General features: G+C 35.0%; 1 protein-coding gene across 1 annotated transcript in view; it reads left to right on the top strand.

Moving 5' to 3' along the window:
* Nucleotides 1-13,497, top strand: part of CALM2 (calmodulin 2 (phosphorylase kinase, delta)) — a 15,107-nt gene extending 1,610 nt beyond the window's left edge. Inside the window, exons 2-6 of the mRNA XM_006839429.1 lie at nucleotides 4,655-4,685; nucleotides 10,913-11,056; nucleotides 11,138-11,244; nucleotides 11,632-11,767; nucleotides 12,855-13,497. Of these exons, the coding sequence (XP_006839492.1) occupies nucleotides 4,655-4,685; nucleotides 10,913-11,056; nucleotides 11,138-11,244; nucleotides 11,632-11,767; nucleotides 12,855-12,883 (447 nt within the window). The 3' untranslated portion in view covers nucleotides 12,884-13,497. The remainder of the gene's footprint in view (nucleotides 1-4,654; nucleotides 4,686-10,912; nucleotides 11,057-11,137; nucleotides 11,245-11,631; nucleotides 11,768-12,854) is intronic.
* Nucleotides 13,498-13,878: the final 381 nt, after the last annotated feature.

Below are 13,878 nucleotides of genomic sequence, written 5' to 3'. Positions count from 1 at the left end.
TTTCATTTTGATATTTTAAATTATCTTGAATTTGAATATCTGGTGTAATTTACTTAGCAAGAAACTGGGTGCATATTATAGACATGTGATCGATATTCCAATTGTTGGGCAAAATTTCAACTTGTTAGATGAAGAGTTTTTTTTCTAATCAGTTCTGATATGACTTGACTAGATTTTCTTGACAGTATTTAGACACTTTCGAGGTGATCTGGCAGTGTTGTTGTTTGCATCTTTAGTGTACTAAATTAGGGATTTTAGGTCATTTTATTCAGTGGACAGTCTGCATTAACTAATTTAGAAACTGTTCTTCAGTAACTCTTTAAGTATAATTATAACACTGAGACTAAATCTGGATGCAATTTCAGGAAATAAAAATTTATTTAAAGTGGGACGAGATTGCTCATGTAGCTCTTAGGTTTACTTGTAGTCATTTTGCTCATTGAAAGAATTGCTTCTAGAAGACTTGAAGCCAGGGAACGTAGATAAGCAAAACATGCATAGAGAGAAAAATTTGTCATTTGAGTACAAATAATCATTCCATTAAACTGCAGGCGTTCTAGTAAACTCAGAAAATCAAAAAATAAGCTTTGGCTGTATTAAAATTTGGTTAGTAGAAAGGTTTGGCAATGGGTAGTTGGAAAAGTAGTCTGCCTTCCCCTAGAATGATCAAATTAGGTCTGTAATAAAGGTGGACGTTTTAAATGAAGTCTTACTGCATTGTTGTTGCCTTTTTTAATCCAAGATGCATTAAGTGCTGTTTTGTCAGCATTAAGGTGCTGTTTTGTCAGAATTAAAGGTATCTTTTACCCTACTGAAATAACTGTAGAATTTGAAAGTTTTTACACAAGAAGCCTTGGTTGTATTTAAATATTAAGCACTTGAAAGAATAAACTGAAAGGAAAGGATGAAGCATAGCAGTTTTATGTTCCATTTCAAGGCTGTAGACCTAGGAGTTCTTATAAGAAATGTTCAATAGATACATACACGTTCATTTTAACATTGCAGAATCTAAATCAGTAGTAGTACTAGGGTTGTTGTTGAGTGCCATCGAGTCGGTTCTGGCCCATAGCAAACCCTTTATGGGGTTTCCAAGGAGCAGCTGGTGAGCTTGAACCGCCAACCTTTCGGTTCAGACGGACATTATAGTCCAGCGCATTAACCCACAGTGCCACACCAGTACTAGGGTTGTTGTTGTTAAGTACCGTGGTGTCGATTCCCGACTCATAGTGACCCTGCACAGGGTTTCCGAGGCTGCAAATCTTTATGGGAGCAGAAAGCCTCATTTTTCTCCGGTGGAACTTCGAACTGCCTACCTTGAGGCTAAGCAGCCTGATTCGCAACCACTACGCTACCAGAACTCCGTAGTACTGGGTTGGAACCTGAGAATTCCAATGCTGGAAGTTTTCTCTGATTTGACAAGAGAAGTAGGAAGCAAATGATGGATCGGTAGTTGCAGAAGTAAGGGAATTAGAATTACTAGTCATCTCTCCAGTGAATTAGTCTTCACTTTACTGAGATAAACACACATGTTAATGAGCATGAGTTTTCCCAAAAGTATAATTCTTGTGGTTCTACTAAAAAAATGGCACTCTCCATGGACAGAAATAACAATAAAATGTATTTGCCTCTTGGAAAAAGGAGTCCTTGCTACTGCAGTGGTTAGAGCTCTCGACTGTTAATGGAAAAGCCAGCAGTTCGAATCCACCAGCCACACTGAAGGGAAACGGTTTGGCAAACTGCTCTTAATAAGTACTACAGCCTAAGGAAACTCTATGGGGTTTCTGTAATATAGGATAGCTGTGAGTGGGAACTGACGAAGGGGCAATGGATAGTCGGAAAAGGCTTACAGATTAAGAATACTTGAGTCTTGTGCTCTTACTTTTAGTAGACTAATCCAAATGATGCTGGTTGTTTCTTTTTAAACTTTGAAGTCTGGATCTATAAATACATAAAACTTCTCCAATTTAAAAAAAAATTGCTTACTGGGAAGTAGGTGATTTTGCATCCTGTTTTAATTTTTTAAACTTTACAAGTAAAACTGAGTAGAGCTTTTAGACTGTATGAGTAAGAAGAGAGTCTCCCCTGTGTTTAGCTCATCTGTTGATAGTACTGGACAAGAAGATTGTGAGACTTTCTTAGCAAAATTGGATAATTTTAAAGGTGGCTTTAATAGTTAATTGTTACATATTTAGCCTATCAAAATATACCCAAACAGATTTTACCTGCTGCATCTGTCCTTGGGGTGCACTTGTGTTAATAGTATGTGCAACTAAGCTTTTCTCCTCTTAAAACAAAGTTGACTTGCTATAAAAGTAATCTGGGACTTCATAATGCCAGGATTGTCTCCCTTTTGTGTGAAACTTGAACTAAGCAGGTTGATATATAACAGATTATAGATTCTTTGACTAGTTACTTTATATAAAATAATACTTTTTGGACTACCCTTTACATGGATTCTCACATCTGCACAGTGTGACCCAGCACTATAGAACTCTTTCCTGTGTTACAAATGAAGTCGACTGTGAGAGTTTGAGTAGCATTTCCAAGGTCACTCAGCTACTTAAGTGGCAGAGCTGGGATACCAGCCCAGTTATGACTCAAAAGATCATGCTCCCCTTCCCCCCTACTATGCTATGTTGCTCTTCACTCAGAAATGATGAAACAACTGCAAAATGGAATCATTCTAGAAGTAAATCTTCTGTCTAGTAAAAACTAGTTGCCTGAGTCAACTTGAACTCATGGTATGAACCCCATGTGTGTCAGTAGAACTGTGCACCATTGGGTTTTAAACGGCTGATTTTTCTGAAGTACATTGCCTGGACTTTGCTCCCAGGTGCCTCTGGGTAGACTTGAACCTTTAAACTTTCTGTTAATAGTCTCCCATGTTAACCATTTGCACCACCCAAGGATTCCTAATTCTTTATTATAGCAAAGCAACAACTCAGTTGATTTACTAGATTTTATATTTTATTCCTAGGAAAAACAATCTATGTATGACTGACTTTATACCAAACACTTCGGTGGTATTATAGGGATAAAAGTAGATTATTTTGTATATTGAACTTAAATTATTTTATTGGTTTTTAGGTTATCAGGCTTTTGTTTTTTTGTTTGAATAGAAACAAATTCCATTTGCATTGTGGTCAAATCAGAATTGAGCAGGGAAAGGAACTTCTACTTTCTGGGTTCATTCTCAAATTTTCTCATGCTGCCCCCTAGAGAAAATGTGATGCTATTCTACATTAAGGTGTTTCCCTTCATACGGATGTATTTGTTTAAAAAGAATGAAAATGGGCAACATTTGGTTTTTATTTTGCCTACAAATAATTGAATTAAACATAGTACACTGGATTCCCATGTGAGAAGAATTTTAGATAGGCTATTGTTTGGCAAACCAAAAATTCAAACCCATTGCTATGGAGTTTATTCCATATACAGGGCTTCTAAGACACATAAGCAGTTAATCTAAAGGGTATGTTTACATAGTAAAGCAGTTAAATGTCCAAAGGTGAAGACCCCAAGAGAAAGGGAGCTTAGTATTTGCAAGCGTATTCATATATCTACCATGGTGATGTGAATTTAAAGCTTACAGGCATTGGGGATGTGTCTCACACCTTAGTACTTATCCTAGCTCAATTAGTTACTAATTTTATACCCCCCTCCCTGTCACCACTGAAATTTAACCTGAGTCTCTGCGTTTATAAAATTGAGGATAATAATGCCATTATAGGACTCTTGTGAAGTTTGAGTAAGAAGAACGCATGTAACAGGTTTTAGCAAATGCCTGCAAATAATTCTTTTAAAAAGCAAAACTAAGTAGTTCTCCATGTGCTAGTAGAAGCATCATAAACCTTAGACTTACTCTAGGGTTTCAAAAATACAGAGCAACTGGAACACGACATAACAGCTTACTTTTTTGTTGTTAGGTTTGGGAATGCAACATTAAAGTCAAAGAGATAATGTCTAGTCTTTAGTGGGATGATTTTGAATTCGTGGCCCTTTCGATTTGAAATGCAAAGGGCAGTGTGGTTCAAGCTCTCCATGTCTTTAGAATTACTATCTAGGGTTACTATGAGTCAGAACTGACTCAGTGGCCTTTAATATGAACAACAACAACAAATATTAATTTGAAGTCCTGGTGTGGCGCTGTAGGTTTAAGATTAAGCACTAGACCACAGGGTCAGTTTGAACCACAAGGTCGGTGATTGGGCAGCAACAACCAACATTTACATTGTTTGAGTTGAGATTTCTGGAAAATAGTGACTTGGAATTGATCTAAATTTATCTTTGAGGATGGGATCAGTGTTTCTATCGCATACTTTCCTAGCCTTAATCAGCAGATTAACAACTCCAGTAAAAACTGTCTAGTATTCCAGATGTGATTATTTTCAATGGTGTATAAATAATTTTAGAGTTTTAAAAGTTAGGAAATATTTGTGTATCTTAAAACTTGGGGGTCAAGATAGTTTAACTTTGGAGATAAAATAGATGTGTGCATATGCAGCCCCATTGTGTTTGCTGCTACTAGTTAGAATTGTTAATGAAGTTTATGATAGCCAGTGAATCTTGAAAGTTTTAAAAATAGATTTTTTGCAACTGCTAATCTACACCTGAGGCACTTATCTATCTCTTTGATCTCTTTGTATCTTTGTAGGCTGACCAACTGACTGAAGAGCAGATTGCGGGTGAGTGGGAATACTTTGCTAGTTTATACCAATTGAATATCATTATAATTTAAGTCTACCTCAAAATGACATACTTGAATGAGATTATTAATTTATAGATGATAACAATATATATGTAATATAGTAACCCTGCTTTGTCAAGTGAGTAGATAAACTTGATTCTGAAATGTGAGCTTAATAATATTGGCTAATTTTGTTTCCTTTGGTTTGTGAAATTATTAGGTAAAACCTGATGTCATGCAGTCTTATGCCATTATCAGTAAACAGTAAACTTGGTTTTATTTTAATAATTTTAAATGACTGGTTATCATTAACATGTCAGAGCTGCCCTTTTTTTTTTTTTTTTTTTTTTAAATTACTGTGTTGCAAATCTCTTGAACTCTGCGGAAGGTTCTTTAAAGAGTTTTATTCTACTAGCACAAGCATCAAAAACTGTCAAAGTTTTCCCAGTAGGCAAGGAAGGGGTTGGATAGATGCTGAAAAGCTTATGCATTTTTTCATGCTGTAGAAAACCAAGAAGCCCAATTGGAACACAATAGTCTTATTTAAAGCAAGCTGCCTCCCTTCCACCTCTCCCTCTGATAAATACAAGGAGACTTGAAAAAGTTTGTGGAAATATTCCACTGTCTTTTAACTCTACCTTTCTGCGAACTTTTTGAAGCCATTGGTATAAAGTTGGAAAGAACCAGAAATCACTGGTCTTCTCAAATATCTATTACAAAAATAATTATTGAATAATACTATAAAATATAAAGCTCTTAGTATTTAATTAAACAGTTTTCATTTTCACTTGTCTGAAGTTAACATAAACCTGGGGTTTGTTTTCTTGAGTTGGTACATTGCATATATAAGGTGTATTGCAGCAGTCAAGCAGAGTTCTTGAAATGGTCTCTTTGCTCATATATTGTTTTATCAGTGAAATGCAAAACTATCTGAACTATTTTCTTTTATATAGTGACTTCCCTTCAGGAACTGACTTGGATCATTTAATATTTCTGATCTTAAACTCTGATCCTGTATACTATACCTGTTTTCCCTTCTGACATTTCTTGATATATTCAGTCAGGTGGTTGTCCCTCCTGTGCACAGCATATTCATTGGAATAGAAGATGGATTTTTCAAGGCACCCATCATATAGTTACTATTCACTACCACTCCCTAAACACATACAACTGTTTGAAAATAGAGAATATTTGAAGATTAATTAGTTTACTGGAATATTTGCTATAAGATAAAGTTGATCTTTTCATTACCTTCCTGTGGGAGTGGAAGAAAGCTCTATTATCTTTTTCTAGACCATAGATTGCTTCAGAGCTGCTCCATATACCCAGGTTTTTGCGACCTTTTAGACATTTTTTTAGTAGCAAGCTTCTGTGCTACTAAAACATAAGCCCTGTGAGATCAGATATATCTTTTTGTTCCCTGTTGTATATCTTTGGTGTGTCTACACAGTAAGGACTAAGTAAATATTTTTTGAATGAATACATTTCATCTCCATAGAGATAGATGCATGATAATAGTAAAATGTTCTAGAACTCCTAAGACTTCATCTATCTTTTTCCCCAAACCCTTCCTTACTAATTTGTTGTATTTTTGATATCTACTTTTGAGGGGAAATGAAAGTAGTTTTTTTCTTCAGTTAACCTGGTTTAATTGTTATTGCTGGTGACCAATATACCATTGTGTTTGTCCAAATTGTTAAAAAGGAAACAAACAGCTTTTTAAAATATGGTAACTACAGATTTCTTTAGAAATTCTACAAATAGCAAATGGTTTAAACTAGGGGGAAAAACATACCTGTGAAGTTACTGTTATCTCTAATGAGTTTTTATTATGAGGTTTTAAAGAGCAGTGAACAATGTAACATCACTATAGTTAGATTGCTGCAGTGTGATGTCATTAGTTAGTGGCTTTGGGAAACCTGATAAAAAAAAGTACAAGAACTTTCTCTTTTAAAACTATGTGTTTTAAAACCTTTATTAAACTTAGAATGTCTGTTGTAGAGATAAAACTTGCTTGATAGAAAACATTAGCCTTACTGATTTTGTAGCAACAATTACATAGTGCTAACAAAGGGTGATAGATGATCATTTCATGATTTAATCAACTTCAGAATTGAAAAATAAATAGAAGTTCCTAAACGGGCATTTGGTTTTTCTTTTGTTGTAATTGTTTCCTGATAACCTACTTTGATAAAACGACAAATTTGTGTAGGAAAAAAGGGTATTGAGATAACTAATACATAAATCTTGAGTAATAGTATGATTTTTATGGCTGTTTCAACTTGGACACAGCTTGCATGGATCTTAAAGAGGTCTCTTAATCTTATAAATTTATTTGACAGATAGCTGTTTTTTCTGTAATGTTTGGTATTATGTATTTAGGCTTTGACTCTTAAGTTCATGTCAAATTATTCCTGGAATTACTCTGTAGAATTAGGTGTTTTTATGGTGTGATGCTACTCTGTCTTATAGGGTTGTGTGAGTGGAAATAGCCTAACAGTGGTGAATTTGTTTGTTTCTTTTTGTTGTACTTAAAGTTATACTAGTTCTGAAATACTGAAGACTATAAATAAAGTCACGTGAATTTAAATTGTACTTCGGGAATTAGTCTTGTTTCAAAGTTATTTTTGGCCCTTTAGTGTAAAAATGCGCTGATGAAAGATGAGGCTTTCTGCACTCGCAAAGATGTAAAGCATCAGAAACCCTATAGAGGGTGTACTGAGTCAGAACTGATTTGATGGCACTTACTAACAAAGTGTAAAAAAAAAAGAAACAAATATGGAATAAACCTTAACATTTAAAATATTCCATTTGTTCATTTCTTGGAAAGGTGCATGGTGTAGTTTATTTATGAATTCTAAATGTCAAGAAACTTAAAAATCTAACAAGTGTAAAACCAAATAAAATCACTTAAAGCTTAGGTTTATCTACTGCTTTTCACTTATTCATCAAACATTTTTAAGGGTTAGGTTTTTTTTTTAAATGTACAACTTTCTTGAAATTTAGAACTTGTATATACCATGAATCTTCCTGAATTTGGCTTTAAATTAAATCAGTGTAATAGCAAGCATTGAAAAATCAAAAATTTTTGCAAATAATGATAGTGTTAGGTTTCTGTGGCTTAAATGCTTTATGTTGTTTGTGTTACGTGCCGTGGAGTCAGTTCCAACTCATAGCGACCCTGTATAGGTTTTCCGAGGCTGTAAATCTTTACGGGAGCAGAAAGCCTCATCTTTCTCCTGCCGAACAGCTGTTAGTTTCAAACTGCTGACTTCGTGGTTCGCAGCCCAATTCGTAACCACTGCGTTACCAGAGCTCCTTTATAATGCTTTATAGCAGGAATGAAATGTAAATATACTCTAAATACTTTTATTTCCTTGTAGTGTACATCATTAGGTGTTAGATGCTGTGTGTTCAAACACCAATTGTTTATATATTTCTAGAAAATAGTTTACATCCTATGTAAAAAAAGAAACCAGAATAAAATGGAAATGTCTTCATCAGATTCTGTTTATAGGTGAGGTTTTCTCTGATCTACTTTTGTCTGTTAGAATTACCTTCTCTTTTTGTAAGGTCAACTGTTTGGTACTAAGCTTCTGTTTTTAATAAACAGGTGAGTTTCTATGAACAAACTGCTTACTGTTGACCTACTATTAACTACTTACTAGTAAGTTTGCCTGAATCCCTAGGATTTGTTGCTGAAGCATGTAGAATTCATTTTCAGTTGTCTTAAAAGTCAGCCAGAGGGCAATAACCTTTGTTGTTGTTAAGTGCTGTCCAGTCGGTTCCAACCCTATATAGGGTTTCCGAGGAGCAACTGGTGAGCTTGAACTGCCCATCTTGCAGTTCACGTGGCTTTGCAGTCTGGTGCATTAACCCCCACAGCGCCACGCCAGGACCCTGGAGATAACCTTTAGGCAACCAGAAATAAAGGTGAGATGAGTAGACTAAAAGAGAAGAAATCTTCATTGCGAAGGGGCCATAGATGAAATGGTCAGGGAGAGAAGAGGGTATGAAGTTTAGCTTACATATACATGTAAGAGTCTGGAGTAAACGCCTTTGATGTAAAATTGGAGAAAGCCCAGTACTATTAGGAAAGCCAAGGGAAGTTTGAGAGTTTTTCAGTGTAGTTGGATACTGTTAAAAAAATGAAGTAATCTTTTTCCTGGTAATTCTTAAGCTTAGAAGTAGGTACTATTCTCCTCATTTAAAATATGAAAAACCTGGGCAGTAAAACTAGGATTTTTAGACTCAGACCATCAAGTTACATAAATTTTTGACCATATGGCATAATATGCTCAAATATTTCAGCTGCTGGTAGGCTTTATCCAGAAGTCATTTTAACAGTGCATTGATGGAGAGAGGAATATGGTGGTTCCGTTGAAAGATTGGGGAAGAGTAAAGAGCAAGCACTTAAAATATAGTTAGGGATTTGAATTGAGTTGTAGGCCGAGTCCTGATGTGGCGCTGAAGGATAATATGCTGGACTGCAAGGTCAGTTTGAACTGTAAGGTTGGCAGTTCAAACCTACCAGCTGCTCTTCAGAAACCCTATACGGGGTCGCTATGGGTCATAACTGACACAATGGCACCTAACAACAAGAGACAAAGATTTCTTATATGCAGAGGAACAAAATCAGGGGAAGTATATTTTGAACCCAGGGAGAAAGATAGTAGATGGAATGAAAATGGAATATTTATGGAATAGAGTAGGGTTAGACTGACAGGGAAGAGCTGACCTTGGTCTATAAGAGAAGGTATGCCATTTCTTAAACATGTCTCAGATGTACACATGCATGTATAGCGATATTGTTGTTGTTGTTGTTAAGTGCCGTCGAGTCGGTTCTGACCCATAGCGACCCTGTACAGGGTTTCCGAGGGTGTAAATCTTTACGGGAGTAGAAAGCCTCATCTTTCTCCCGCGGAGCGGCTGGTAGTTTCGAACCGCTGACCTTAAGGTTCACAGCCCGATTCGTAACCACTACGCTATTAGAAAAGCTTAATGGTCCTGTCAACTTTGGAACTGCATTTGTGTTTACTTGTTGATAGGGTCTTAATATCTTTTAGAAAGTGCCTTACTTGGAAAGTACTAGCTTTATTGTTAACTCATTGGTATATTCTTATTCAGAGTCCTGGTGTGACTACTATAATGTAAGCACTGGACTGCTAATTGCAGGGTAGTTGGTTCAAACCCACCAACTACTCCTTAGAAACCCTATACAGGGTTGCTATGAGTCAGCATTTAAGAACAACAAATATTCTTCCAAATTTAATCTGCTTTTAGTTTCTCTGTTTGTAAAGCAAATGAAGAAGCCAAGTAGTCTGAACTCCAGAATTCTTACTGTTAATTGCCTTCTATTTTTCTGCTGTTTATTTTGAATAGAAATAGTGATAATAGTGATTGAGTTTTCTAGCCAACTATTCATATAATTTATATAATTTGCCTTTATTAAATAGAGTGGTGAATCTGAAACAACATAATTTTATAAGGTCTTAAGAGAGCTTAAGCAGCAATATGTTATTTCATTCTTTTATAGACTTGGGTTTTATATTTTAAAGAAAGTTACATATTTTTATCAGTGATAAAGCTCTTAATTAAAACATACTCATGTTTTGATCAGCTCAGTGTTAACATAGGTTATTTGGTGACAGTCCGTTCTCCAACCTTCTAGAAAAGAAAACTAGTCTATTGTATATACTGTTCTGAAGTTTAAAGTTTTTTGTTTAGTGATTGATTTAGAACATAATTTTAACCTTTGAGGTTGACTTTTAAGTATAAAACAAATTAATAGTATAGTTACTCTATAGACATGCATATGGTACCGATGCAGTTATTTTTCTGTTGTGAGTTAGATCTGTAATTTTAAACTATGTTTCACTGAGCAGCTTTTAGGGATATTAGAGACAACTATAATTTGGGGCTTCAGTTCTTTTCAGTCTGAAATGATTTCACTTTATTTGGTTTAGATGTTGGAGTTCCATGTAAAATTTAGATGAAAAACTCCCTGGCAAATCAGTATGAGCATTTACTAGCATGATTAGCAAAAGATGTTATTATTGTAAGATTTTCTAACCTAACCCTTCAGGAGTCGATCTCTTTTCAGGTGCTATCTCCATATTCTTTCCTTTAAGAGTTGATTAGTATATTTCATTTAGGAGATTTTTTTATTATTATTATTGCTAACCTGTAAATTTGAATTATATTCCCTCCCGTCACCTCAAACAGAATTCAAAGAAGCTTTTTCACTATTTGACAAGGATGGTGATGGAACTATAACAACAAAGGAATTGGGAACTGTAATGAGGTCTCTTGGGCAGAATCCCACAGAAGCAGAATTACAGGACATGATTAATGAAGTAGATGCTGATGGTAAGTCTATAATTTGTGGAAGGAGGGCCGTTAAAAATGTGACATCTGAATTCTGTGTTAATGTTTTAACTACCGTTTCAGGTAATGGCACAATTGACTTCCCAGAATTTCTGACAATGATGGCAAGAAAAATGAAAGACACAGACAGTGAAGAAGAAATTAGAGAAGCATTCCGTGTGTTTGATAAGGTAGGTATTCAAAGACTGAATGTATTCATTTTTAATTTGAGGATGTGATCAAGACAACAGGCTTCTTTGAGAACTTTATATTTTTCATAAAGCAGAGTTCTTAAGAATTCTTTTAAAACATCAGTAGATACTTGAGTTCCTCATAACATGTATACTGATGTTAATCTTGTGGCAGAAGGCATCATTTGACTTTTAATTATTTAAACTTTAGGGCATTTTGCTTGGCTGTCAGTGACATTTTGCTAGTGTGTCAGCTATTTGAAGATTTCCTTTAATTAGTTTGTATTCCCAAAGTATATTTTCCTCCTTAATGTGAACTCTGGTGAACTTACTAAACTTCATTCCAAGTATAATTTTACTCATGGCATCTTATTGAACTTTTTCTAGGATGGCAATGGCTATATTAGTGCGGCAGAACTTCGTCACGTGATGACAAACCTTGGAGAGAAGTTAACAGATGAAGAGGTTGATGAAATGATCAGGGAAGCAGATATTGATGGCGATGGTCAAGTAAACTATGAAGGTAACTCATTACCTCAGTTCATGCTTTAATTTTGAGTTTAGAGATAACTTATAGGAAGCTGGTAGGTTAAATTACTGACAACCCCCCCCCCCCCCCCCCCAAATTAAGATACTTAGTTTTTCGCATTTACTAACCTGCTATTCAGAATATTGTCTACAGACCAGGCAACAGCACTACTGCCACCCAAGAAATTTATTAGAAATGTTTTCTGTCAGTTCTTATATTTAGACCTTGTTGTTGTTATTGTTAAGTGCTGTCGAGTTGGTTTCAACCCTGTCTGTATACGGTTTCCAAGGAGTGGCTGGTGAGCTTGAACAGCTGACCTTGCCAAGTCCAAACTGACATTGCAGTCCAGCACATTAATTCATAGCGCCACACCAGGACCCCATCCTTAGACCTAGATTCCACATTTTATAAGATTCTTCAGTGATTTGTGTGCATGTTACAGTTTGAGAAGATAGTACTCCAAACTGCAAAAGCAATCTTGTTAGTTTCTGTAAGGATTATGAAACTATTTGCGGGGGAAAAAACCCTAAAAACTTCAAGCTAATTTTCCTATCCCTCAAATGAAATTAAGGTGACTTTCTTTTCCCATTGGACCTCTGTTGCCTGTAATTGGCTTTATTTTGAAACTTTACTATGGTCAAATTCAAAAGCTATACACTTTCGCATGGTCATAGCATTGAATGTAAGGCATTTGGAAATAGAAAGGATTTCCAGTGAAAACTTTTCCTTATACTTTTCACTTAGAGTTTTCATGATAATAACTTACTTACTTGATTTAGAAAGCAGCCTAATATTCTAAAAACTAAATATTGTAAGATTACAATATTATGCCTTAACAGACTTGAAATTAGAGAATGTTCCTTGTAATTCTAAAAGCTTATCTAAAGTATTATTTAATGTAGTTTCTGCATTAATAATCCTAAATCTAAAGTTTATAAGACTGCAACATTGACTGTGAACTAGTTTTCTTCTATTCTATATTAAAATTCTGAGGAAATGAAGATCATTTAGCAATTGTGTAAATGTGGTTGAATTTATCAGTCTGGTCATTGACTTAACTTTTCATGTACTTCTTTTTCAGAGTTTGTACAAATGATGACAGCAAAGTGAAGACATTGTACAGAATGTGTTAAATTTCTTGTACAAAATTGTTTATTTGCCTTTTCTTTGTTTGTAACTTATCTGTAAAAGGTTTCCCTTTACTGTCAAAAGAATATGCATGTATAGTAATTAGGACTTCATTCCTCCATGTTTTCTTCCCTTATCTTACTGTCATTGTCCTGAAACCTTATTTTAGAAAATTGATCAAGTAACATGTTGCATGTGGCTTACTCTGGATATATCTAAGCCCTTCTGCACATCTAAACTTAGATGGAGTTGGTCAAATGAGGGAACATCTGGGTTATGCCTTTTTTTAAGTAGTTTTCTTTAGGAACTGTCAGCATGTTGTTGTTGAAGTGTGGAGTTGTAACTCTGCGTGGACTTTGGACAGTCAACAATATGTACTTAAAGTTGCACTATTGCAAAACGGGTGTATTATCCAGGTACTCGTACACTATTTTTTTGTACTGCTGGTCCTGTACCAGAAACATTTTCTTTTATTGTTACTTGCTTTTTAAACTTTGTTTAGCCACTTAAAGAAAATCTGCTTATGGCACAATTTGCCTCAAATCCATTCCAAGTTGTATATTTGTTTTCCAATAAAAAAATTACAATTTACCCAACTGTTGCTCTGAATCTGAGTTATTAATGTTATTGAGGAATTGGTTTCCACTTGGTGTAATCTAGTAGATAAGTACGTTAAAAAAAAAGTACTTGAGATTGTGTTTCGTTTTTAAATTAGGATCATACTTGCTTCAATGTTTAAATGAAAGATCTGAAATCCTTTTGTGAATGTATTTGAGGTGGGAACTGGCATAATAGGTACACCATCCTTTTTTTTACATATTTATCAACTTTGGCATCCAGTTTTCTATATTGACTGTAGAAGCACAGAATCCAAATATAGCTGGGAAGTATTATTATCTCTATTTTCTAAACTTTCATTCTACCATAAAACAAAGGAGGCTTTTTGATTGTGCCTGTTCATCTGTAAGACTTTTTTA

Source organism: Chrysochloris asiatica, unplaced genomic scaffold, assembly GCF_000296735.1.
Source record: "Chrysochloris asiatica unplaced genomic scaffold, ChrAsi1.0 scaffold00024, whole genome shotgun sequence".
In the NCBI taxonomy this organism is placed as follows: Eukaryota; Metazoa; Chordata; class Mammalia; order Afrosoricida; family Chrysochloridae; genus Chrysochloris; species Chrysochloris asiatica.
Note: the sequence above shows the minus strand (reverse complement) of the source record. Positions and strands in the feature narration are given on the sequence as shown.